A 24,848-nucleotide genomic window follows, 5' to 3' on the forward strand; every position below is an offset into this window, starting at 1 on the left:
TTTTTACTATCAATTTCTTGTAAAATACAATACAAATCAGATATATATCCCTTTTTTGGTATTGAAAGTACATATTCTTCAAAACTAGATTCAGGCAATAAAATCATATATCGACCACATAACTGTTTTACAAAAGATCTTAATTGATAATATACAAATATAGAATTTGCACTAATACCATATTTCCTTTGTAATTCGTCAAAGGAACAAAAACAACCCTCAGAAAAACAATCAGATAAATTTTTTATTCCCTTCTTTTCCCATTGTTTCAAAGTGGCATTGGAGACCGTAAAAGGAACAAGATGATTATTATATAATGGCAATCTTCCAGAATATATATTTTTAAGTCCCAATTTTTTAAGTTTACTTGTCCATAAATTCAATAAATGTTTCAATATTGGTACATCATAAGTTCATAATAAATTTTTATTCCATCGAAACAAAAACTCATGAGGAAATTTTTCTAAAATAACCGCCATTTCTATCTTTACCCAACTAGGTGGGTCGTCCATATTCATTAATGCACTAAGAAATTTGAATTGAGCTGCTTCATAATAATGCTGAAAATTTGGTAATCTTAAACCTCCAAATTGAAAATCCCACATCAATTTTCTTATTGCTACTCTCGGAAATTTTCCCTTCCATAAGAATTCTCTAATCGCTTTATATAAGTCCTTAAAAAAACTTTAAAAAAAAAAGGAATTGATTGAAACAAATATTGTATTCTAGGAAAAATATTCATTTTTATGGTATTAATCCTCCCTAGTAAACCCAAAGGTAGATCCCTCCACCTAATCAAATCTAATTTAATCCTTTTTATTAAAGGAAAATAATTAATTGAATATAATTCTTGAAATTCCGTATTAACATTAATTCCTAAATATTTAATTTGTGTAGTCCACTTCAAATTTGTAATATTTTTATATACTGAATAATCATCTTTACAAATTGGCAAAATTTCACTTTTAGCTCAATTTACTTTGTAACCAGATAATTGGCCATAAATTTCTAAACAGTCTTGAATTGCAGGTAAAGAAATATCCAGATCCACCAAATATAATAAAACATCATCAGCAAATAAATTAATCTTATATTCCTCATTCAGAACTCTCATACCTTTAACATTTTCATTTTGACGTATTAATTGTGCTAAAGGTTCAATAACTATAGCAAATAAAGCAGGTGACAATGGACATCCTTGTCTAGTAGATCTTGTCAAACTAAAAGATTCTGAAATTTGGCCATTAACAGCAATTCTAGCCTTCGGGCTATTATATAAAGCCTTTATCAACCCAATAAATGAAGAACCAAAACAAAATTTCTCAAGTACTTTGAACAGAAACTTCCATTCCACTCTGTCAAAAGCCTTTTCTGCATCCAATGAAACCACTATTGGATAATTCAACTGAAATTTAGATTTATTTATCAAGGTTATTAACCGTAAAATATTAACTGATGCATACCTATTTTTTATAAATCCCGTTTGATCACCATGTATAATTTTAGGCAGATATTGAGCTAATCTATTAGCCATAATTTTAGCTACAATTTTATAATCTACATTTAACAACGATATTGGTCTATAAGAAGAAACCTGTAAAGGGTCTTTATCTTTTTTTGGTATAACCGTAATCATTGCATTAGAACAAGACTCAGGTAATTGAAAAGTATTGTAAGTTTGTTGTAATACATCCTTATAAATAGAAGATACATCAGCATAAAAAACTTTATAAAACTCTATAGAAAACCCATCTTCACCAGGTGCCTTTCCATTCGGCATGTCTCTTATTGCCCTTTCTATTTCATCTTCTGTAAAAGGTTTATCTAACTCTTGTCTGTCTTCTTCATTCAATTGTGGCAAGTTAATATTTTTCAAGAAAGAATCTATTGCATCTCCAGTTACATCTTTACATTCCGAAGTATACAATTGTTTATAGAAATTACAAAATTCCTCATTAATCTCCTTTTGATTAAAAATAATACCTGATTTCTTTCTAATCGCTGGTATAATCCTAGATAATTGTTCCTTTTTTAATTGCCATGACAAAACTTTATGAGCTTTCTCACCCCATTCATAAAACTTATGCTTAGTTCGATTCATTAAACATTCAAACTGATATGTTTGTAATTCATTATATTTAAATTTTAAATTAGTTAACTGATTCTTTTGCGTTTCGGTAGCATGTTTTTGAAATTATTTTTCAGTAGCAGTTATCTTTTTCTCTAAGTCTTCAATCTCTTTAGCTTTTAATTATCTTTCAACGTGAAAACAGGATAAAACTGTAATTTATTACTATTAACTTAACCCCCTCCTAATTCTAAGTGCACGTGTATGTAATGTGTGTATAAGTTCAGAAAAGTTCTTTGATTCACAGTCCAATCTCACTTCTCACTCCTCCAAGTTCACCGGTATCAGGAAATTCTTATATTGTGCACAGAATTTAACATTTATGAATCTTCAGCTTGGTGCTTGAAAGGTAAATGATTACTGCTCAGGAAGGTTCTTGTTGGATTTCAGTGAGAGATTTGTTGCTCATTGGACACAAACTGATTTCTTCCGATCAGCCACTTCAGTATCTTGCCAAAGTAACTTACCCCATCAGAGTTTTCCAGATGATAACCTCTTTCTTTCAGGTCACCACAGAGTTCCTTTTCTGTTTCATTTATCTCAGGCAAAACATTATACAACCAGCCATCTCTTCTTGTATGGATCACAAGGGCTTTGAACAGGCTGAAATCTCAACCTGCCTTCAACGTGGGGTTTCAAATAAGCTTCCCAAAGCCATTGCAGAAAGCCAGCAGTCTCTCTCTCTCTGTCACACTGAGAAAAATCTGTTTGACTCTGCTTCCTAAAGCAGCACGCTCCACCAAAACAGCTTGCTGACTCCCAAAATCAATTCATGAGAGATCTTATCAGTTTCCTGAGATGGTCCCCTCCATTTGTATCTCATTGTGAAAATCTCCAGCACAGGAATGTATTGTCTTTGCAGACTTGTAGGCACCACCTTATGCAAAACTCTTGCATTTTAAAATGAGAAGTGTTTTGTAATCTAACTAAAAACCCACAATCTATCTTCCAAAAATCTATCTATACATAATATAACATAATCTGTCACAATATTGAAACTCAAAACTGCATTTGATTGCTCTGGCCCAGGTTCAAACTCTTCTTCTGGACCACTTTACCCTGTTCCTCAATTCCCTGATCTTTCAAAACAAATATCTTCCATATACTTTGGCGTCTAAGTCGAGTTGTGAAACCCTAAAAAATTTCTCAAAAGGTGGGGGGGGGGGGGGGGGAGGGTGACTTGTATGTCTTAAATTCGCCAAAAAAAACACAGATTGGCGTTGATTCGGCGTATAAGTAGATGCCAAAAGCACCTCCCCACTGCTGGCACCACTGCTCCCTAACACCTCCCCACCACTGGACACCACCATAACTGTTCCTACCTGTGACTCTGAAGTCGCCATTGCCGTTCCTGCCTGGTAGGCTGAGGTTTTTATTTAAACTTAATTTGCAGCTTTGTAACTTGCAATTGAGGTGTTTTAAAACATTTTGGGTTGTTCCTTGGAGGCTTGGACTACCCAAAAAAAATGGAGGCCAACTTGTACGCCAAATATAACATAAAACTATTAAAACGAGGCTAAAAAAGAGTGGTCGACCATTCTGCTGGTCGATTTATACTCCGAAATATATTTCCTCTTTTAAGAGTTGCAATAATTAGCCTCCAGCACCCTTGAGGGTATTCCACCGATGAACACACTCTGATCAGATGCACCTCAGCTTCAAATAGCCGTCCCCTGATCTTGTGAGTCTATCCATTCTTTCAAGATTCTCCTACTTGTGGAAATATTGGGCATCTACCCTGTCATTCTTTTTAGAATATAGTGTGTTTCAAAAAAATCGCCTTCATCCTTTTCAACTCCAAGCCAGATCAGATTTTAATGATGTGCCGCAAGTATGTCGTAATGTTCCGGTGCCTTGTGCAATCATGACAGACTGATGTTTTATTTCTTCAAGGAGATTAAATGGCACAGCTATAAAATTTAGGAGGAATAGGATTGAAAGTCAGAGTGACCTTGTTTTATCCTTTTCTGTGTACTCATGACTTGTCGAAATAAGTTTGAGCTTTTGGCATTCGAAGACTGATGTAGAGAACTCAGTTTCTTGGTCTCATCAGTATTCAGCATTACTCAAGGAATGAAGTTAATGGACTAGCTCCAAATCATTTTGGGCTTGGATTTATAAACCTTGAAGCATGATTTAATTCTTGCATTTTTTCAGATGCTTGACACACTTTGGGCTTGCCTACCGCAATCCCATTTGTTGGAAGACCTTGCCTTCAGAGTTCCTGTTAATGTAGGACAGGTGTTAGATATCTCAGGCAAATACCCCTGCCTATCCCCCACCAATGATTTTCCTTTTGTATTTCCCAGAATTTGTGCTAAGATTTGGTTTTTTTTTTAAATGTCAATTTTGTGTGTTCAGTGCATCGGAAAACCCAAGGTGAAATGCCAATCATAACAGATGATTGAGTGGCAAGATTTTGAGTTGGAGAATTTCTCAGCTTCTTCCATGAGATGAACCCCTCTTGTTTGGAGAGAGGGTGGTTCCTGTATGTGAATGTACAAGTGCCTTTGCTTGCTTTATGCTCCCGAGGGAAGATTTCTAGTAGTCGTCAAGTGTTTCAGATATAATCCAGCTGCAGACGAAAATACAGTGAAAGTCACCTTAGAGGTTTGAAGTGATTACTTGAATAAGTAATGTCAAGAATAATGCAGCAAAATTGAAATAAATCTTCCCAGTGCTGTCCTGAGGAGGAGCGAGAGAGAGAGAGAGAGAGAGAGAGAGAGAGAGAGAGAGAGAGAGAGAGAGAGAGTGAGGAGATGGTTTGGGATCCTGAAGTTGCACCCACTGCACTATGCAGCTCATAAATCTAACCCTGGGATGGTTTGAGCTGGTGCATTAATTTCACCATTTCTCTCCTATGGGCTACATTGAATGCTGATGAGACCAAGGAACTTCGAGTCCTCCACTTTGTTATAATCAGTGAAAGCATTGCAGCCCTGAATGAGTTAGTTCTCTCCTTTCAGTCGATGTGGGCCAGTCGGTACCTCAAGTCATGATTGTCAAACGACAGAGAGGGAAAGTTGGGTACCAAGATAATTTATCTAATTCCTTCTCGAGGTGAACATTGACAATGCAGAAATAATCTTGTTGACCTGAACTGAGGTTTGCCTACATGTGCGGTGGAGCAGTGGTGGAAGGTGAGGATGGTGGAGGTTTTTATCATTATCCTTCTGACCCACGGGGGATCCACACCAGAGGGATTGCTGATTTCATCCTGCGGGAGACTGGATATACCGAGTGGCTTTATATACTCTGGAATGTTTGTCGTCTCCTGGAACCGGTGGTGGCTGCAGTTTCACAAACCCAACTTTCCCCAGTTCCTTCCAGATCTCAGTCACCATGAATGTGGTTGTGGCGTAGAATGCGACTGAGCTGTGGTGGAGAGTAGCCGAGCCCAGCTCTTCCTCATCCGCCTCTTGGAGATTGCAAATTCCAATGAAATGGCATCCTCCCTGATCCCAGAGTGCTGAGCCCATTTATAATTTGTATCTCACTTGACACAAATGGAGGATTGAATGTGAGTGCTTCTTCACACTTGACTATTCTTGAAGCAAGCTGACAAAGGTGTTTTCTCAGACTTTGGTATTTTTTCTTCTGCATGGAACATGCTGTCTGTATGGGGTCTGCACATCCTGTGACCACATGGGGTTCCGCAGCTTCTCCCCGAAACACCTGGGTGGACAGGTAAATTGTCCCCAGTGTGTGGTCGCCTCTGGGGAAAAGTGATGGGAAGGTGGAGGGGTACTCATGGTGCTTCCATAATGAATCTGAAGGTTGAGTGGGCTAGATTTCTTGTTGAAGCATTGTAACATGGTAGCCTGGGTGTCAGTGGTTACCTGCATAACAACAGCAGCTGCCATGAAGATCACCTGGTGAACTGGCCAGAGTGACCATCCAATACAACTTGAAATAACATCCAATAATCTGGAAAAAAGCTGCTAGCCTGACACCACTGAAGGCCCAATGGTGCCAATCATTTAAGTTTTACAGTAACTGACTCATAGCTGAACAAACATTCACCCCTCCTATCCTGCCTTTGACGACCTGAATGGAAATCTTACCATCCTATCCTTGTAGGAACAAATGGAGAAGAAAGTGATAAATGATGGAATCCTTGATATGAAAACTTGATATGCTTCCTGCTGTTTTGCTCCCAAATTAGCTCTATTCTTAAGATATTTTCCTTTTTGGACTTCCTAATGGAAAGACTACAGTTCATACAGGTTGGTAGCAGAATGTCAAGCCCCATTACGCTGAGCACTAGCTCACCTTAGGACTGTGTGCTTAGCCCACTCCTGTTCACACTACTGACCCACGACTGCATCACCAGATCCAGCTCCAGTCGTGTCATCAAGTTTGCATTTGGCTTAACTGCAGTCGGCCTCATCAGCAATAACTATGAGTTGTGGCAGCACAGAGAAGAGATGGAAAATCTTATGCTGTAGTACGAGAGTAACAACATGAGTCTCCACGTGGACAAAATGAAAGAGATGATCCTGGACTTCAGGAGGACCAGGAGCGACCACCCTCCACGTAACTCTGTAGTGGAGAGCACCAAGTTCCTTGGACACACAGCATCTTACTTATCAGGAAGGTGAAACAGTGACTGCATTTCCTGAGAAGACTGAAGCGGGCAAGGCCACCTTCATGTCAACTTCATATAGGAGCTCTATCGAGAGCTGGCTGGCTGCATCCAAGTGTAGTATAGTTACTACAGAGAAATGGATTGGACTGTTGAGTCAAGTCGCTGTACTCTGTAAATACCATAAGTGTGATCACATTGGAAGTACTTCTAGCACTAAGCTCTGCAGTTATAACAGTGAGTTTCTTCCAAGTCAGAAACAGTTAAGTGGATTATATCTCTCATACTGTGCAGATTAAAATCTCAGACATGGCAGCCTGATTGAATGTAAAAGGATCAGCAATTCCTGTGCAGAGAATAATTAGCCTCAGCATCTGATTGATGTCTCAATATGTCAGTGAATGGTGGAATTCAGGGCAATGCAAGGGCAGGCCTTCTTGCTGAGCAAGAATTCAAGGAATAAGATTTGGAGATTACATCACAGACAGCTAGAGAATTCAGGAGAGAGGTCAGAAAAATAAGCTGCAAGGAATGTTTTCTTCCCTTCCCTAGTGTATGCACCAAGGTACCCAAAGAGAGATTCTTGAGATTTCTTTCAAATTTATTGAAACCAGTCTTGGTGAACAAACATTGGATGGTTGTCACCCAAATGATAATCTAATCGGTTTGGAAGGCCTTATCTCTGATGGAAGAATTCATTTCATTCACAAATGGGGTGACAATTTCATTTTCTGACAAGTGAACTCCCTTCAGTCCAAACCTTTCCATTGAAAGGGAAGATCAGATGAAAGTCTCCATCTGTTACATTAATTGTTGGAGAATCTTGCTTCTCCGTCACCAGCCAAGGTGATTGGATTCCCTTAAGTTGGTGAGCCACAGCAGACTTTCTGTGATCGATCTCTCAGTCAGCCCATTTATATTGCTTACTTGCTAAGAAGCTAGAGACACTATTGGCTGTGATTTTTTTTCTACCCCTTCTGGAAAATAATCTTGTTCATGTGATCATTGCAACATATTGTGGTAAGAGTATAATTACCTGGTTAATTTGATGTTTATGGAATATTGAACAGTTAATGAACCTGGTTCATGCTTGACAATTTGCCACTCAGGATCTGTTTACTTCCTTTGAAACCCTGGCATGAATAAAGTGAGTCATTTTCTTTTTGGCATGCATGAATGGCAAGGGTAGTGGAGGCAAAACAGTGAAGGAATTGAAAGGATTATGTTGATGAGACCCCATGGTTTGGAATGATTGGCTGGGTGCCCATCCTGCATAGACAAGGAGAGGCTACAAATCAGTGCCATTTTTGTAAGTTAGTTACACAAATACCTCATTAGGAGTGGGGGGCAGAGAGTGGAAGAATGACTGGCAAGCTCAGGATGGTCATTGTGGACAGTCCCCAAGACTGTATTTGGTCTCACTAATGTAGAGGGGGCAACATCGGTGCGGTGAATACAGTAGAGGAGGTCTATGTGAATTTTTGCCATCTGGGGAAGAATTGTTTGGGTCCTTGGATGGCTTTAAATGTTACACTTCCTACACTTTCAGAAGAAAGTACCAGGGGTCATAGAGAGGTGGGTTCTATGTGGCCTCTCTTTATACCACCATTCTCATCACATCAGATTCCAGAAAAGGCAGCCTTTGTCTTCCAATCCCAAGATATTAGAGCAGAAGTAAGACAAATGGCCCAACAAGTCTGCTCTGCCATTTTATCATAAGCTAATCCACTATTCTGCCTTGTAGGACTCATCTTCCTCCACCTCATCCCTTGCCACTCTCTGCCTGTGGCCCACTCTGTCTCTCCACCCCTCTCTGTCTCTCTCTCCGCCCCTATCTCTCTCTCTCTCTGCCTCTCTCTGTCTCTCTCTCTCTCTGCCCCTCTCTGCCTTTCTCTGTCTGTCTGTCTGTCTGTCTCTCTTACTCTCTCTCTCTCTGTCTCTCTCTCTCTCTGCCCCTCTCTGCCTTTCTCTGTCTGTCTGTCTGTCTGTCTCTCTCTTACTCTCTCTCTCTGTCTCTCTCTCTCTCTGCCCCTCTCTGCCTTTCTCTGTCTGTCTGTCTGTCTGTCTCTCTTACTCTCTCTCTCTCTCTCTGCCCCTCTCTGCCTTTCTCTGTCTGTCTGTCTGTCTGTCTCTCTTACTCTCTCTCTCTCTGTCTCTCTCTCTCTCTGCCCCTCTCTGCCTTTCTCTGTCTGTCTGTCTGTCTGTCTCTCTTACTCTCTCTCTCTCTGTCTCTCTCTCTCTCTCTGACCCTCTCTGCCTTTCTCTGTCTGTCTGTCTGTCTGTCTCTCTTACTCTCTCTCTCTCTGTCTCTCTCTCTCTCTCTGACCCTCTCTGCCTTTCTCTGTCTGTCTGTCTGTCTGTCTCTCTTACTCTCTCTCTCTCTCTCTCTCTCTCTCCGCCCCTCTCTGTCTATCTGTCTCTCTATCTCTGCCTGTTTACTGCTTCTGTCCATCATGTTTCTCCTCTAACTGGTCCATCAATCCCACATGCAGTTCCTGTCTGCTTTCCAATCTATTTTGTACTTAATTTCCTCAGTCTTGTTGAAGCGTTTGGCTTGAAACATCGATCTTTTTCTCCCATTGGGGGTCATTGACTCGTTGAGTTCTTTCTGCAAAGTTTGTTTAACTTGAGTTTCCAGCATCTTGCCAAGTACGTTTTCAAATCCAGCACAATCCAGCAACATTTCCTTACTTTTCAGGAAGGTGCAACAGTGATTGTACTTCCTGAGAAGACTGAAGCAGGCAAGGCTACTGGCCACTGTAACATTAACCTTCTGTGGGATCTCTATTAAGAACATCTCTGCTAGCTGCACCTCAGTGTGGTACGGTGGCTGCAGAGAAATGGATCCAAAGTCAATCCAGAGGACGACAATTCTGACAGAGAATTACTGGAGTCTGCCTTCACCCCCCCACCCCCCCCACTACATCTATGTGATCTACTGGGATCATTGTCTGAAGAGGGGACGCAATATCATTGAGGACTTCTTCCACCCCTGCACACAGCATCTTTCAGCTGCCCCCATGCAGGAAAGAAATGCAGGAGTATCCGGGCCAGCACCATCAGGCTGAGGGACAGCTTCTTCCCATGGGCAGTGAGAATGCTGAACGACCAAAGGAACTGCTCACATTAATGAAATTCGAGACTCCTCTATTTGCAAAACAATATATATATTTATATTTATGAATACTTGTCCTACATGTGTATTATTTGCCTGTACATGTGCTGTGTCCGCTCGTGTGTCTGTGTGTTTTGCACTGACTGGAAAATGCTGTTTTGTCGGGTTGTACTTGTGACCATAAACTTGACTTGACAATTTTTGTTAATAGCACTTTCCTGAACTTCTTGATGCATATACCACTGAGTGTTGAATGGTCAGCAATGGTATTGATGTTCAAATCAATAAACGTGCCATTAGCTTTCATTTCAAATTTCATATTGTTACATTTCCTCTGGCTGTTGCTAGTCGAACAAATGCTGTTTAACCTTTATTCTTAATGCTTATCAATGCTGTTTCACCTTCAGCTCTGTGTTGCCTGTGCTTCATGGGCTCAGGGCCAAAATGTCAGTTGTATATTGATGCACCATCAATAATCACAAAATACTGAAATTGTGAAACTGATAGGCCTTTATTAACTATAGACTGGAACAGCCGTCAACCTCATTGACTGATCAGGGTTGAGTGGAATGGGGAACATGCAAAGGGGTATGGGTAGGATCAGTCTTGGGAGGCGTGTCCAGCCGGCAGCAGCCAATCCTAGCGTAACAGTGGTTTACCACCTATATCTTTACCTCTGATGGATGCTGCAAGACCGGCTGAGTTCCTCCAGTATTTCTGTGTGTTTTTACTATATTCACAGCATCTGCAGACTTTTGTGTTTCACTCAGGCTCTGAGCCTGTTTTTGCCATTGAAACATGTTGTGCTTTGAGCTGGCATACCTCTCCAGCGTATTGATGATGGCTTCTCCTGCTACTCTAACGTCGCTCAATCATCTCAGCGCTGATAGTGGAGCTCTTCACTGTACTGCTACCTCTCTGACTAGGTATCACATAATCACCATCTCAAACTCTGGCATTGCTGGGAGACGTCGCCATCAGTGTGTTGCAACACACAAAAGTGCTGGAGAAACTCAGCAGATCATGTAACATCGATAGGAAGCAAAGTGTTAAAACCAGCGTTTTGGGCCTGAACCCTTCATTAACATATGAAGGAAAAAAAGCAGACAGACATCCAAATAAAAAGGTGGGGGAAGGAGGGGATGGAAGAAGGGGCAGGCGAAGGTGCACAGGGCAACAGGGAAGATTCATCGGTAGATATGGGTGGGAAGACAGAAGAGCATAAAGTTGAGAAGTGGTGGGGTGGGGTCAGCTCTCTGAATGGATGGGGAAGAATAACAGAAACCTCCCAGTGGCCAACCATTTTAATTCCACACCCCATTCCCACACTGGCATGTCTCCCATGGCCTTCTACACTGCCAAACAGAGGTTGCCAGCAAATTGGAGGAACAACACCTAATATTCTGTCTGGGCACTCTCCAACCAAATGAAATGGACATAATTTTCTCCAGTTTCCGTTCAGCTGCACCCCTGTCTCTCTATCTCTCTGACTCCTTTCCTCCAGCTCCCCATCCCATTTCCTCTCCATTCATGCCTGTACACTTTCCCCTTCTTTCCTCATTCTCCACTGTAAAGGTTAAAACCTTGTGCTTTTTGATTTTTAAATAATTTTGTGCCTGTCTCTTTAAGAGAACTATTGTTTGTAGTGTTACCATAGTGACTATGATGTAATATGTCATAATATCTGCCCAAGCTAACAGCTTGCCCTCTCATTCAACCAGATGTGAAGGAAGTGTGAGCATGTGAAATTTTTCTTTGAACTTTGTCTCCTTAAAGTTTTTGTATTTCTTTAAGCTAGTATCTCTACATATCTTTTGTATCATTATACAGTAAATGCTTTGTTATTCATCATTATGAAAGTCTTAATACAAAGCTATGCAAAATGTTTATCCATTTTATTAATGAATTAAAACTACATAAAGCAACAGTCATCGATGTCTGATTTATTAGATTGAAGAGATCGAAATTTGGAATATCTCAGCTCACACTTTGGAAGATGTTGTCTATATTTTGGTTCAAAGAACAATTCAATAGTGAACTTTGGAAGAAAGGCTCATAAAATTTGTCTCAAAAAATGAACAACTTGATTTAAAGTCAAGAGGCATCTACATTTAATAATAGAACATTCCAGAAGTCTGTGAGAATATGTCTGTGTATTGCGCAGTTTGAAATTGAGCCAAGGTCTGGCCAGTGTTAGGTCTGCTTTGTTCATGAATGAGTGAGACAAACACCAGACTGAGTCGAAATCAGGGTTCTTTGTTCTTTATTACCGGATTGTAACACTTGCGACTAACAATGTTAGTCGGAGAATGCATTCTGCCGTTATCAGCAAAATGGTGATTTTTTATACCCTTGGATACGTGCTTAGAATATCATCATATCATTACTTGTCCAATGACTAAAACTGTTGCTATCCTTTCCCTGCTAGCTTCCTGCCTCTCAATCCATCAATGTCTCTCTTATCTTGTAAGTACAAGGATGCATTCACATCTTGTTACAGCCCTGCACAGGGTAACTCCTTACACATTCCCATCTCATGATGTTTTACCTAACAGGAGTACAAGGACACCTCCCCTTCTTGTTACAGCCCTGCACAGGGTAACTCCTTACACATTCCCATCTCATGATGTTTTACCTTACACCAGACACCTGAGACCTTGAAAAGATAAGCCAGAGTTTTGGTAGCAGAATTGGCAGGAAGCCCTGAATATGTTGCTATAAACAACCAGAGATAAGAAAGTTTGTGTGCAGAACCGCAAAGACAATTCAGCCAACAGCATCTCTCTTCTTCGTTTACAATTCCCAGGAACCAGGGAAGCCAAGTTGCAGTGTGAAGAACTCAAGGTGGATAAGAAGTCTCATTGGGCTAAAGACCTTGAGCAAGCAGCTCATCTCAAAGAACTGCTTGATCATGAGTTGGGCCAGTAAGGCGGATTGACAATGCTTGGCAGGAGGTTTGAGCCAGCCACCAAAGAAGAAGCGGCTTCAACTACCAAGCAAGAAGAGGACTCTGTCAAGATACTGCAGGCCTCATTCACTGGCTTAAAGGTTAGTGGAACTGGAACAGATGAATGTATGTTGCCAAGTCCCATTGATGCTGTACCAAGCAAAATGCAGAAGATGGAGACTCACTCAGCGGTATCTGAAAGTTCAGATGTGATTCCTGATAATAGTATTTTCATTTTTCCAGATGAAACAATTTTGCAAAATCCTCTCAAACTCTTCAGTGTTCATCTGAATGCTAGTGTTTCTCATGAAATGAAGCATTGGAATTTGATGGTCTTTGTCATGTTATAAAGCAGGAGTCTCGTTCTTCTTTTGCTAGTAACTTGCTTATAGTCAATACAAACTGAAAGACAAATTCTTGGTTTTTGAGGTGAAATAATAGATGATTTCCAAAAATAATGCAATTAAACACCTTGTTAATCTTCAGCTCCCAGGAAATGGGACCCATGTGATTATGAGTTGATGAATATAGATTGTTTTACATTTTATTGTCTAAATCTTTTTCATCAACTTTGACTTCAATGAGCTCAAGAAGATGACTAATAATATCAATGATAATCCATATGCAAGTCCATGAGTGATTTTTGTTTCATTTTCACATCAAGACCTGTTATATTTTATTCCCGTCAACTCAGACTTATTGCTTGGATCGTTCATATTTTGAAACTGATGCAGAATTTGAATCATGGTGTTGCCATAGGAGGTTGACAGAAGTTTGGGGAGCATCTTGAATAGTTCTTTTGCCATCTTGATGTAAAATGATGAATGTTCCTTCGAGACAGGGAGAATTGTTCCTGTGGAGCTGAATAAGTTCTTGCAGATTCAACACAGTTTGAGGATTCTACTTTGCCTTTCCTTCTTCAAAGTGAACGAAATGGTAAAATGCCTTGTACTGGATGATGACAAAAGAAATAAGACACTGAGGTGGTTGATATCAGAGCAGAAGATGCTGGCTTGACCTCCTGAAATTGCATGTGCTGCAGAACACGTTCATAAATCTAACCCTGGAAAAACTTGGAGATGCTCCATTAACTTTACGTCCCCTCTGCACTGAATTACAATGAGGGCTGAGGAAATGTTCAGGATGATTGCAGTTCCTTTAACGATACTCCCTTCCTTGTCTCTCATTCTGAGAGTAATGTTTTAAAGTGAGTGTCCTTGAAACTCTGCAGAGCACAGCCTGTCACTTGTACTGCTTCATTGTAAATTGATTTTCTTCAGCAATATGTTTCGGCTCTCCAGTCCCTCTGTCTACTGCGGAATCTCAGTGCTGATCTTTTACACATCCGCAATCGTGGTCAAAGTGGAGCCTCTCTCATCTGAGTGATTATAGTGATGTGGCACAGCCACTGAACTTGGGATGTTAGTCCAGCCACAGTCGAGCTATTAGACTGGTCAGTCCTGCAGTCCCTTCCCCAAAGCCCTTTGGGTCTCCAAGCAATCACAAGGTTTTGTCTCAAAACATTGATGAGCCTTTTTCTCCCACTGATGTTGAATTCCTTCAACAGACCGTGTTTAGCTTCAGATTCCTGCATCTGCAGTCTCCTATGTGCCTTCAATCCTTCTGTTTGTTTCTTTCCCTCCTGTGAAGAGTCTAAGCAAAGCATTACTAATTCAACATGGATGCAACATTGTGCTGATGTGTGAGACCTGATTGATCAGGATGATTTGTTTTTAAGCTAAGGCATTGCCAGCACTTTCAGGTAGATGCATAAAAGCAAGTTACTCTTCATTACCTTTAAGAAAATTGGGGGTGCTCTTGTTGAGTAAATTTTGCTTACTTCTGAATAATGGTTGGCTTAAAAATAAAAGTTGGATTGCCACATGCAAGGCTTTTGTGTGATTCTCGATTCAGTATCAATGGAAAATGATGATCTTATTCCAAATTACATGAAATCTGTAGTGTGTTTCCTTGAGTTCTCCCATGCATCTGACGCACACTGGAGGGACATACACTCTGGTGCACACTGCTACCATGGTTTTGTGCATATGAATGGCCAAGGCAATTTGTGCCAGGCAAGCCTTTACACCTGTGATCCACTCTGTCATTACGGTAAAAGTCCTAAAATCTTGTCTGCTCGGGGATTGGGTCAGTCCATATTTTCAGATTTTCCAATTTTTCGGGCAGTACATCTGTGGCACGTTCACGAGCAGTGCACGCACCCACACAAAAGTCGAGAATTGTTGGAAAGTCCGGATTGTCAAATGATCTGGATTTCAACTGAGAGTCTTTGAGAAGTCCAGATTCTTGGGTGATCCCAATTTCTGGCTTCCAAATTTTTGGACTTCTGCTGTACTGAAAGGACAGTTGTCTGAGCAAACTCCTAGCCTAGATTCTAGGCCACTTCTTGGATCCCACAACCTGTCCACCCAATATCTCTTATTAACCTCACCACTGCTCTGAATCCTTCCTGACACCCCTACCCAACTGCTGATCTGCTAACCAAACCTCACTCATTAGTATTGACTTCTCTGGCTTTTGTTAAAACCCTGCTTCCCAGCCGCACCCCCCCCCCCCCCACACCTTTTGCTTTCCCCCATCATCTCGCTATTCCCTGGCGCCTTTTGCACAGACATGATAAATTCCCTTATCACATCCAATTAACACCTTTTATTGGACTGGATTCCTCCTCCATTGTTTGAATTCTGAAATCTTCTGATATATTCGGTTTCTGCCTTTTCTATTTTTTTTCCTCGAAGAAGGACTCAGGCCTGAAATGTCGGCAATATTTCTTTGTCTCCTATAGATGCTGAAAAGACCAGCTGAGTTCCTCCAGCATTTTGGTGTTATTACTCACCCTGGCTGCCAATCATTTCCTTCCCCCAGCCTTAATGCAATGTCTCCCAGCCAGTCTTCCAGGCTAACCCATTCCTTTAATTTCCTAGCCTCCAACTTCCTTCTACTAATTCCTAACCTACCAAACTTTGGGCTTCAGTGCTTCATAACTGCCTTCACCAGGGAGCTGTAAGAGCTCATCTAATTTCCCTGTTGGTGGAGATCTCGGAGAGAAGTCCTGTCATTCCATGCAGTAATGCCTTGATTTCCATGGAATTTTGTAGCAATGAGATCCAGTCCAAAGCTATCGTTAAGTCTCTGTATTCTGGCTGTTCCCTGTGTCTTATGAATACCAATGAATTTCTTGCTACATTTATTTAGTTGTGAAGTGCTTTGGGGGTCCTAGAGTAGTGCAAAATATGACATGAATCCAAGTTTTCTACCCTCATTTTATGGATTCTGCTGACATATGAGAGAGTTAAGATGCTGGAATCTGAAGCAACACCCAGTATGCTGGAAACTAATCACAGATGAAGGGTTCTGGCCCAAAACATTGACCATTCTTTTTCTCCCATTGATGGACCCACTGAGATCATCCAGCAGATTGTGCATTGCCATTGAATGGTTGCCCTTTGCTTCTTATTTCCCAAATTTTTTGTGCTTCTCTCAGCCTACCAAGGCAGTTGCAGTTGTGGGAAAATATTGAGTTCCCTCTTGATATTACTCAAAGGTAGTTTCTTCCTCACTGTCATCAGGCTCCTGAATGGACCCCACATCTGTACTCTCCCATTGCCCTTGTTTTGTCCTCAGTGGTTTATTCTCTTTGTAACTCTTCTGTAAAATGTCCTCTTGTTCTTTTACTTTATGTTACTGTACGAGTTAGACTGCTTATGTTAGAACCTTTCTCACGGTACCAAGTATAATGTGACAATTAATCTTAAAATTCAAAGGTCTCCACGTTGGCATTGTTCATTTTACTTTCAGACCACCTTGGGTGTACGTCGACTAGTTTCATACCCCTCCGTGATTGGGAACTCGAAGGCCTTGGAAAGTTCTCGCTTCAAGAACTTTGGCTGTTCAGACTCAGTGTCTTTGGAGGGTTGTGCGTGCATTACCTGAAACTGGCCTATTAAATTGTTAAAAAGCCAGATAATATTTTGATGGATAATTTATTCCAATTTATCAGATGGGTGAGGATTAGGGGTTCTGAGTTGAAAATCCAAAAATTGTTGTTGACCTAATTACCTTGAGGAAAGGCTCAAGCCTGAAATATTGGTTATGTGTTTTTACCTTTTCTATATAAAGTATAGTGTTCGATCTGCTGAGTTTCTCCAAAATTGTGTTTTTACTTCAATCATATGTCTGAAGACATTTGTCTTTTATTCCTGTCTACTGGAAAACTCTGTGAAATCTCTTCAAGGGATGCCTACCCTGAAGAACTTCACCTTTGCTCTCCCAAGGAAGTCCTGTAGGATTCTCTCTCACTGCTCCCCCTCTGTAATCCCTGTGGCTCTCACACTTCAATATATTGATGAAGGAATCAAGCTCAAATCATCGGTGTCTTGGCTATATATAAAGTATGTTATTTGACCAGAGTTTCTCCAGCATTGTGTCCTGTTGGAATCGGCCATCCATTGGATGCTCTTCTCAACCCAAAATGATCATCCTCATTTCTTGTGCACATTTTAATTGCCAGGTGTAATTCTCCAAAGCTAATGGAGAATTTAATATAACTCAATGCTTTGAATTTGTTTTAATTATTCAGTCAATTTTAAAAAGGATTGCTGAGATTAACAGTGGTAAAAGCTCTGTTGGCCACTAAGAAGATATGGCCTGCAATTACATCGCATCTTTCAACACCACATGCATGTTTTAAACCAGTCAAGTGTATTCATTCTTGCAGCTTAGGAACTGTGCCAGCTCATTTACACACAGCAAGTTTCTAGAACAGCAATAATCTGATCCTCCATCTTTGGATGCTGACTGAGGAGTAAATATTGATTTGGACACTGGGGATAATTTGACAGCTGTTCTCCAATATCATGCTTCAGGACCTTACATCCAGCTGACAGAGCAATTGGGGCTTTAAAATCTGATCTGAAAGGCTAGACCACTGATACTTTGACACTTCTAAGTGACTGCTCTGGATAGACTTCTGAAATTGTGGCGTTAAAAATATAGTCTCCAGGCTGTGCAGGCATTGGTAGCATTTTTCATTTAGTTGATGCTGCGAAGCAGGAATTGTCATGGCGCACTTTGCTGCAACTCAACATAAACAAGAAAACTGACGTTCATAATGAGGGATGTGACTGAAGGCAGGCTCGTGTCATTAGGGAATGAGGTTGGGGAGAGAAGAAACAGCTTTGGAAGGGAACCTTTTGTGTTGACAGATGGCTGAAATTAACACATGCCCTGTAGCACAAGAGGTGGCCTTATGGCATTTAATGAAATATTTGCCGAGTTTAATCCCACTCGCCAGGTTTGCTCTTCTTGTGCCGTCTGTGTGAGCCAACTGAGGAAGATGAATTTGATACCTGAAGTGTGAGTCTGAGGTAAACTAAAATGCTGAGCCTCCAAACAAAGACAAGTAACAATGAACCAGAAGTAAAAGGGGGTAAAAACACAACACTGGAGAAACTCAGCAGGTCAAACAGTGTAGTTTATAGAGCAAAGGAAAAGATACATAACCAACATTTCAGGCTTGAACCCTTCATCAAGATCTGGAAAAAATGTGGGCCGGCGCCCAAACACAAGGGTGTGGGCTGGATGGGGTGGGGTGTGGACAAGGGGAGGAGCACGGGCAGGAGGTTATAGGTGGATAAGAGAGGGAGGGCACATCAGCAAACGGGGAGGGGGGGGTGGCTCCGTGATTGGAGAGGGAAAGGGGTGGAGAGCTGGAGGAAAGAAGACAGGGATGGAGAAGAGAGAAGAACAGGGAGGACTTGCTTAACGCTACATAGACACCATCCCAGGATGAAAATTCATTCCATTTCCTTGGAGCAGGGAGGCAACAGATTTACTAACTTTGTCACTGAGTTGCTCATTAGCAGATGGGTCAAAAACATGGGGTATAGAATGATGCTGGCATTCAAATAAACTAAAACTAATTTCAGGAAAGGTCTTTTTTTTTTAAACAGATAGTGGTGCTGGAGATGTATTAAATTTTAGCATGCTAAAGAATATCCTACAAGTATTTGAAAAGAAAACCTTTCGGGATGAGACTGGAAGGAAGGGGGAATGGTCCTGGATAGAATACTCTTTCACAGAGCCAGTGTGGACTCGAGGCAATGGTCTTCTATCATGCTTTAACCATGTTCAGGTTCCACAGTGAGGCGGGAATAGATTGCTGGCTGGTGCAGTAGATGCTGGAACCAACGATTTGCATGATTACCTTGTACCTGTTGGTGAAGGAAAATTTGAAGCCCTGAGAATTTACACATAGCCAAGGTTTGACATTGGTACAAAACACAAGTATTCACATAACAGATTCAAGATTCCTTTATTGTCATGTAATGGTATAGAAAATGTCATTTTATATGTAACTTCTTTCTGACTGCCATAAGGCAGACAAAGAGTGGCAATTAGTATTACTCAGTGCTCCTTACAATATGATAGAAAGAGTAGCAAAAGAGAGTCCCTTCAGAGAGGCTGAGTGTCCGTGGATTCACCTCTAGTTCTCCTGCACCTCTACAACCATGAGCTCCAGATCCAAAGCTCTGACTCAATCAGGAAGCCTTCAGCGCCAAAGGCCCTTCAGCAACCTTTGTTGCTCTCAGCGTCCTCATGAATTCTGGTTCCGTGAATCCCTCGATCTCGACGTTGACCACCTGCAGCCCATGCGGATCCTTCAGCTGCTAAGCTCCTCATTGGTCCACTGACCTGGTCAGCATCCTGTAGTGTCATCTCTTCTGCTTCTTCTTCTCAAGGGACGGTGTTCTCCCCGTTTCTGGTGCTCTGTGCTGGTCCACGGCACCGCTGGAGTCTGTAACCTCTTGCAGCCACTGCTAAGCACAGGCGTCACCATCTCGGGCACAGACCCCCACGGTTGCAGGATTAAAACACCATCATGCCCTTTAACAGCCTGTATGGCGACGTCGGCATTAGGTTTGAGTGGCTAGACCTGCAGTGTGGTGCTGTGTCTCTGCTCCCCACCACTCTCCCTTGTCCACACCAGTGGCATTGCTGCCGTGACAGCAACTCTGGCAGCACTGCTATGTTTTTTTAATGTCTCGTGCGTGCATCAATATTTAACCGAGGTACTTCCCATGGTGCGCCAAATTTCTCGGCTCACTCCCCATTATAGGGGGGATATATTATATATAATATTAATCAACATCCATCAAATCCAGTGATTTTTAAAAAATTTTAACTGAATAAAATTATTCTTTTATCTTTATCAAGCCTGTCTCTTTGCTCCTTCTCTTCATGCCTTATCTTATACATGAATTGACATTGAATTCACCTGCTCTAATTCACCTTTTATCTCAGTCCTCATTAAAGCTCATACTTCAGTCATGGACTAAGGGGATCCACAGTCCCATTGTTCGTCAAGCTTCTGAATGGCCCATTGGCCTTGCTGTATGTTATTAACCAGGACCCACAGCAACTGTGGGAGCGAGGGAAAAAAAAACTTCAAACCTAATCATGCAGGAACAAGTTTAACCTGCAAGATGCTTGTTCCAGCAAATGCATCTTTTGCATATATATTTATCCATATCGTGTCTAATTAGAGATCTAATTTACAGTGAGTTGTTTTGGTATTGAATTGGTTCCTCAAGGAGAGTTGGGGGGGTGGTGGGGGTGCGACAGCCAGATGACTGGAACAAAATAGATGAACCAGTGGAAGCAGAGCCACTGTTTTATGGTGGCTGACAGTCAAATTGGTTTATTTTATTACATTGGTTTATGAGATTTCTGTTACCTTTTCTTGCATTTACATTGAAATATTAATTGGCCAGATACAGTTTTCACTGCAAATAATAACATTTGGGAAATGCTTACTGTCAGCTTTCATTCTTCAGAAGACTGGTGACTCATGATTTTGATGACTTGGAGTTATAATGGTGTTAGATCTTTGTCAGCTCTTCAGGCTGACTATATATCTTGAATATAATGAGATCAGAGGAGATGGTCACTTGGTAATTGATATAACATGATCTTGCTCATGCAGGAGGAGGTTATAATCCACTCAGGGTTGACCTTTCCTATTTATTGGCCAATAACTGTTCAATCAATCTTTGACTCCTGAATTCCCATCACACATGATCATTTATCAGAATGCAACACCCTATCAGTTGTGGAGAAAAAGAGTAGTAATTTGTTTATTGCCATCTTTGACACACAAAGTTAATGTACACAAATCTAATTTCTCAGTATTGCTTAATGTTTATCGATTGAAAAATTTCAATAAGCTGAGTCTATGTCCCCTGATGATGCTCTCCTGTCAGTTTCTGAAGATGACACGTGGGCTGCCTTCAGAGGGTGAATCTGAGGAAAGCATCTGGTCTGGACGGAGTATCAGGTCAAGCATTTAAAAACCTGTGCTGACTAGCTTGCCAATGTATTCACGGATATCTTCAACGTCTCATTCCGGCAGGGTGTGATACCACTTGTTTCAAACAGGCCTCAAGAAGAGTTGTGCCAAATTGCTTGACCAGTGGCACTCACATCCAAAGTGATGAAGTGTTTTGAAAGGCTGGTGTTGAAGCATATCCGCTCTTGTCTGAATGGCAGCATGGATCTGTAGCCATCTCACTGGCTATACACAAAGCCCTGGAACACTTGGACAGAAAAGATGCAGACATCAGGATGCTCTTTATCAACTACACTAACATTTCATCAAAATTAATCAGCAAACTCCAAGACGTGGGCCTCAATACCTGTGTAATTAGATCCTGGATTTCTTAATCTCTAGACCACAATCAGTGAAGATTGGTAAGAACATTTCCTCCACAATCTCCATCAGTACCACCACAGGGCTACGTTCTTAACCCCCTGCTCTACTCACTATACATCTATGACTCAGTAGCCAGGAGATGTAAAGCTGTTACTTGGAAGTACGACTCTCCCCTACTTATTACTCGCTGGAATATGGAAATGCAAAGTTGTGCCCCCCAGGAAAAGATAGCATATTCTTAGAAAGAAATATGATGTGTTTATTAAAATATGGCAACCTTATTTGAATCATACTGGCTTAAGGATATAATTAACTTCCCTGAAAAGGTTTAAATAATATAGTTAGGTTAATAGGGTTGAATTCCTGAAGATCAAGATATGGACTAATTAATGAAGGCTCAAACACCCCTTCTTTTTTGGAAAATTGTTTTTTTTTAATGTTAGCAGTTGGGAGTTGGGGGGGTGAGATTTAGGTAACCATATGTGACTCTGTAATTTTAAAATACTATTTATATGATGTATGTAATAATGTTCTATATGAATTTTGGAAAAATTAAATAAAACATTAAAAAAACTATACACCTATGACTGTGCGACTCAGTACAACAATAACACTATTTACAAATTCATTAACGATACCACGGGTTGTATAAAAAGGGGCAATTGAAAACTTGGTTTAATAGTGCACCTACAACTACCTCACACTCAATGTCATCAAAACCAAGGAGCTGATTATTGACTTCAGGAAGGGAAAAACCAGATGTGTACGATCCATTGATCATTAGGATATCAGAGGTGGAGAGGGGGAGCAAATGTAGTTCTCAGGAGTCACTATATCTGAAGATCTTACCTGGTCCCAACACACCGATGGCATCATGAAGAAAGCACGCCAGTGCCTCTACCTCCTCAGGAGTTTGTGGAAGTTTGGTCTGACATCGCGAACCCTGGCAAATTTCTACAAATGTGTGGTCGAGAGTGTTCTGACTTTTCCCAACTTGGGTAAGTGGGTGAAGAGTTAACTTTCCATTTCATCAGAATTGCTTGTCCAGCTATCAGCGAGGTAAAGGCTAAAATTCTCTCTTGGGTTGAAGTCAAGGATATTTCCTATTCTTGAGAAAAACCAAATAAATAAATTAAAGATCTTTAGAATCACTATTATCTCTATTTAAACGTGGATTCCCCAATTGTATTCTATATATTTAAAAGATATTTAAGCTCTGACGTGTGCGGATTCGTATGTATGGAAGGGGGAGTGAGGGAGAGACTGTTTTTGTTTGTTTGTAAGAAGAAGTTTAATACATTGTGATATTGAAAATTTTATTGCGTATTTTTGAAAAAATCAAATATAAAAAAGAATCATTGATAAAGTTTGGAAAATAATATTGAAAAACGTTAGATAGCATCAAATATGTAAAGTTTGAATTTGATAAGATGTGGAGCCCATTCCTTTTTATTATCACAACGTGAAAATTTCAGGTGTATGGATACTCCAGAGACTCCCTGTCTGGTATTTGAAAGTCATTATTCAATCTATATAATTTATACAAGTTTACCTTGTTTAGAGGGAGGAGTTGGATTATTAGGGTTTTTTTCTCTTTCCTTTCTTTTTCTTTATGTTAGTAGAGATAAACTAGGTAAAGATGGGTGTAACTGTGGATCATTTATAGTGATCATATCACAGAATAAGACGAAAATACCGGAGAAGTATAAAATCCCTTTTTTTATATCAGGGAATCTTAATTATATCTTAACTATTTTCTAATCAACATTAAATTTGGTTATATTATGAGGAATGGATTAACTGGTAACTCAATATAATAATAGAATTCAATGTTTTGAATGGGGTAAGTTAGCAAATAATTCTGATTTACATTTTTCATTTAATATGTAGATGTTATGATTGGATTTATGTCATTAAATTAGAAGATCGTATTATGGGGGTTTTTTCTATCAAACTCAATAAAAATATTTTAGAAGGAAGGTCTGCTGACTGGCTGCTTACTGGTCTGTTATGGGGACACCATTATGCTTGAGGGGAAAGTCCTGCAAAAGATAGTGGACACAGCCCAGGAGATCACAGACAAAACCTTGCCCGCCATTGACAACCTCTACAGTGAGAGCAGCAGCATTCATCAAAGACACACACCACCCAGCACATGCTCTTTTTTCGCTGCTACCATCAGGAAATAGATACAGGTGCTACAAGACTTGCACCACCAGGTTCAGGAACAGCTGCTGCCCCTCCATCGTCAGACTCCTCAACAACAACTCAATCAGGGACTCTTTTAAGGCATCTTACTTTTGCACTTAATTGTTTTATTTCCCCTCTCTATTGCACAGTCAGTTTCTTTACATTTCTTTGTTTACATGTATACAGATCTTCTCGAGTCTAGTTTTTTTTTTGCACTACCGTTAAGTGGGAATTCTGCCTTGCCTGCAGGAAAAAGAATCTCAGGGATGTATGTGATGTCATGAATGTACTCTGACAATAAATCTGAACTTTCATTTTCTATCTAGGTCATCACAACCATGGTGCTCTTTGACATAACATATAACCATTTACGGAGCAGAAACAGGCCATGTTGGCCATTCGAGTCCGCACCGGTTCACTGAATTTGTGCGCTGTTGGAAGAAAACACAAATCAAACAAACCACAGCTGTTAGGTCAGGAGATTATTTGGTAAAGAAAGTAAGGATTGGGTGGGGAGGAGGAGTGCACAGTAATTAATATTGCTGATGAACAGATCCAGCAATCAATGTGGTCATGAACTTGGGTGCTGCCTATGTGAAGTGTTGAAATATCAAAGGCCATACAAAAATAATTAAAAGTTTTGAAATAATGTCCACTTCCCTGAAAACAAACATAAACATGCAGTTTATATTGTGGTTTGCTTTTGGGAAATTAGTGTATATTTTGGCATATAAGTTGACCAGCAGATAGGTTGACCCCCTTTTTTAGCCTGATTTTAATGGTTTTATGTTATATTTGGTATAAAGGTTGACCCCCATTTTTTTGGGCTGTCTAGGCCTCCCAGGAGGAACCCAAATATTTTTAAAAACACAAATTACAATGCTATAAATTAAGTAAGTAACAAAAAAAACGTTGGCCTACCAGACAGTAGTGCCCACTGCCCAGGGAGCTGGAGCAGCAACATTGTGTTCCCAGTGGGAGCAGTGATGCAGGTAGGAGTGATTATGGTGGTGCCCAGCAGTGGGGATGTGCCAGGGACCGGCACCGGCGGTGGGGAGGTTCTTCCAGGATTGACTTGTATCCAAATCGATGTCAATCTTGGTTTTTCTTTGGTGAATTTAAGATCTCAAAACTATATCTGGCGTATAAGTC

At 40.6% G+C, this 24,848-nt stretch overlaps 1 protein-coding gene across 4 annotated transcripts in view; it reads left to right on the plus strand.

The window, feature by feature from the left end:
• LOC138764999 (ankyrin repeat and SAM domain-containing protein 1A-like) overlaps positions 1 to 24,848 on the plus strand; it is a 335,613-nt gene that overhangs the window by 307,224 nt on the left and 3,541 nt on the right. The window contains exons 29-30 of one of the 4 annotated variants that reach the window (XR_011358406.1): positions 12,635 to 12,876; positions 24,023 to 24,333. Coding sequence is in view for 2 of the 4 variants with exons in the window: in XM_069941579.1 (XP_069797680.1) it covers positions 24,023 to 24,053 (31 nt within the window). In the remaining 2 variants the exon portion in view is untranslated. Of the gene's footprint in view, positions 1 to 12,634; positions 13,138 to 24,022; positions 24,334 to 24,848 lie in introns of those variants that run through there. The other 3 variants (XR_011358405.1, XM_069941579.1, XM_069941580.1) reach the window with 3 other exon arrangements.

This window comes from Narcine bancroftii, chromosome 5, assembly GCF_036971445.1.
Source record: "Narcine bancroftii isolate sNarBan1 chromosome 5, sNarBan1.hap1, whole genome shotgun sequence".
Taxonomy (NCBI): Eukaryota; Metazoa; Chordata; class Chondrichthyes; order Torpediniformes; family Narcinidae; genus Narcine; species Narcine bancroftii.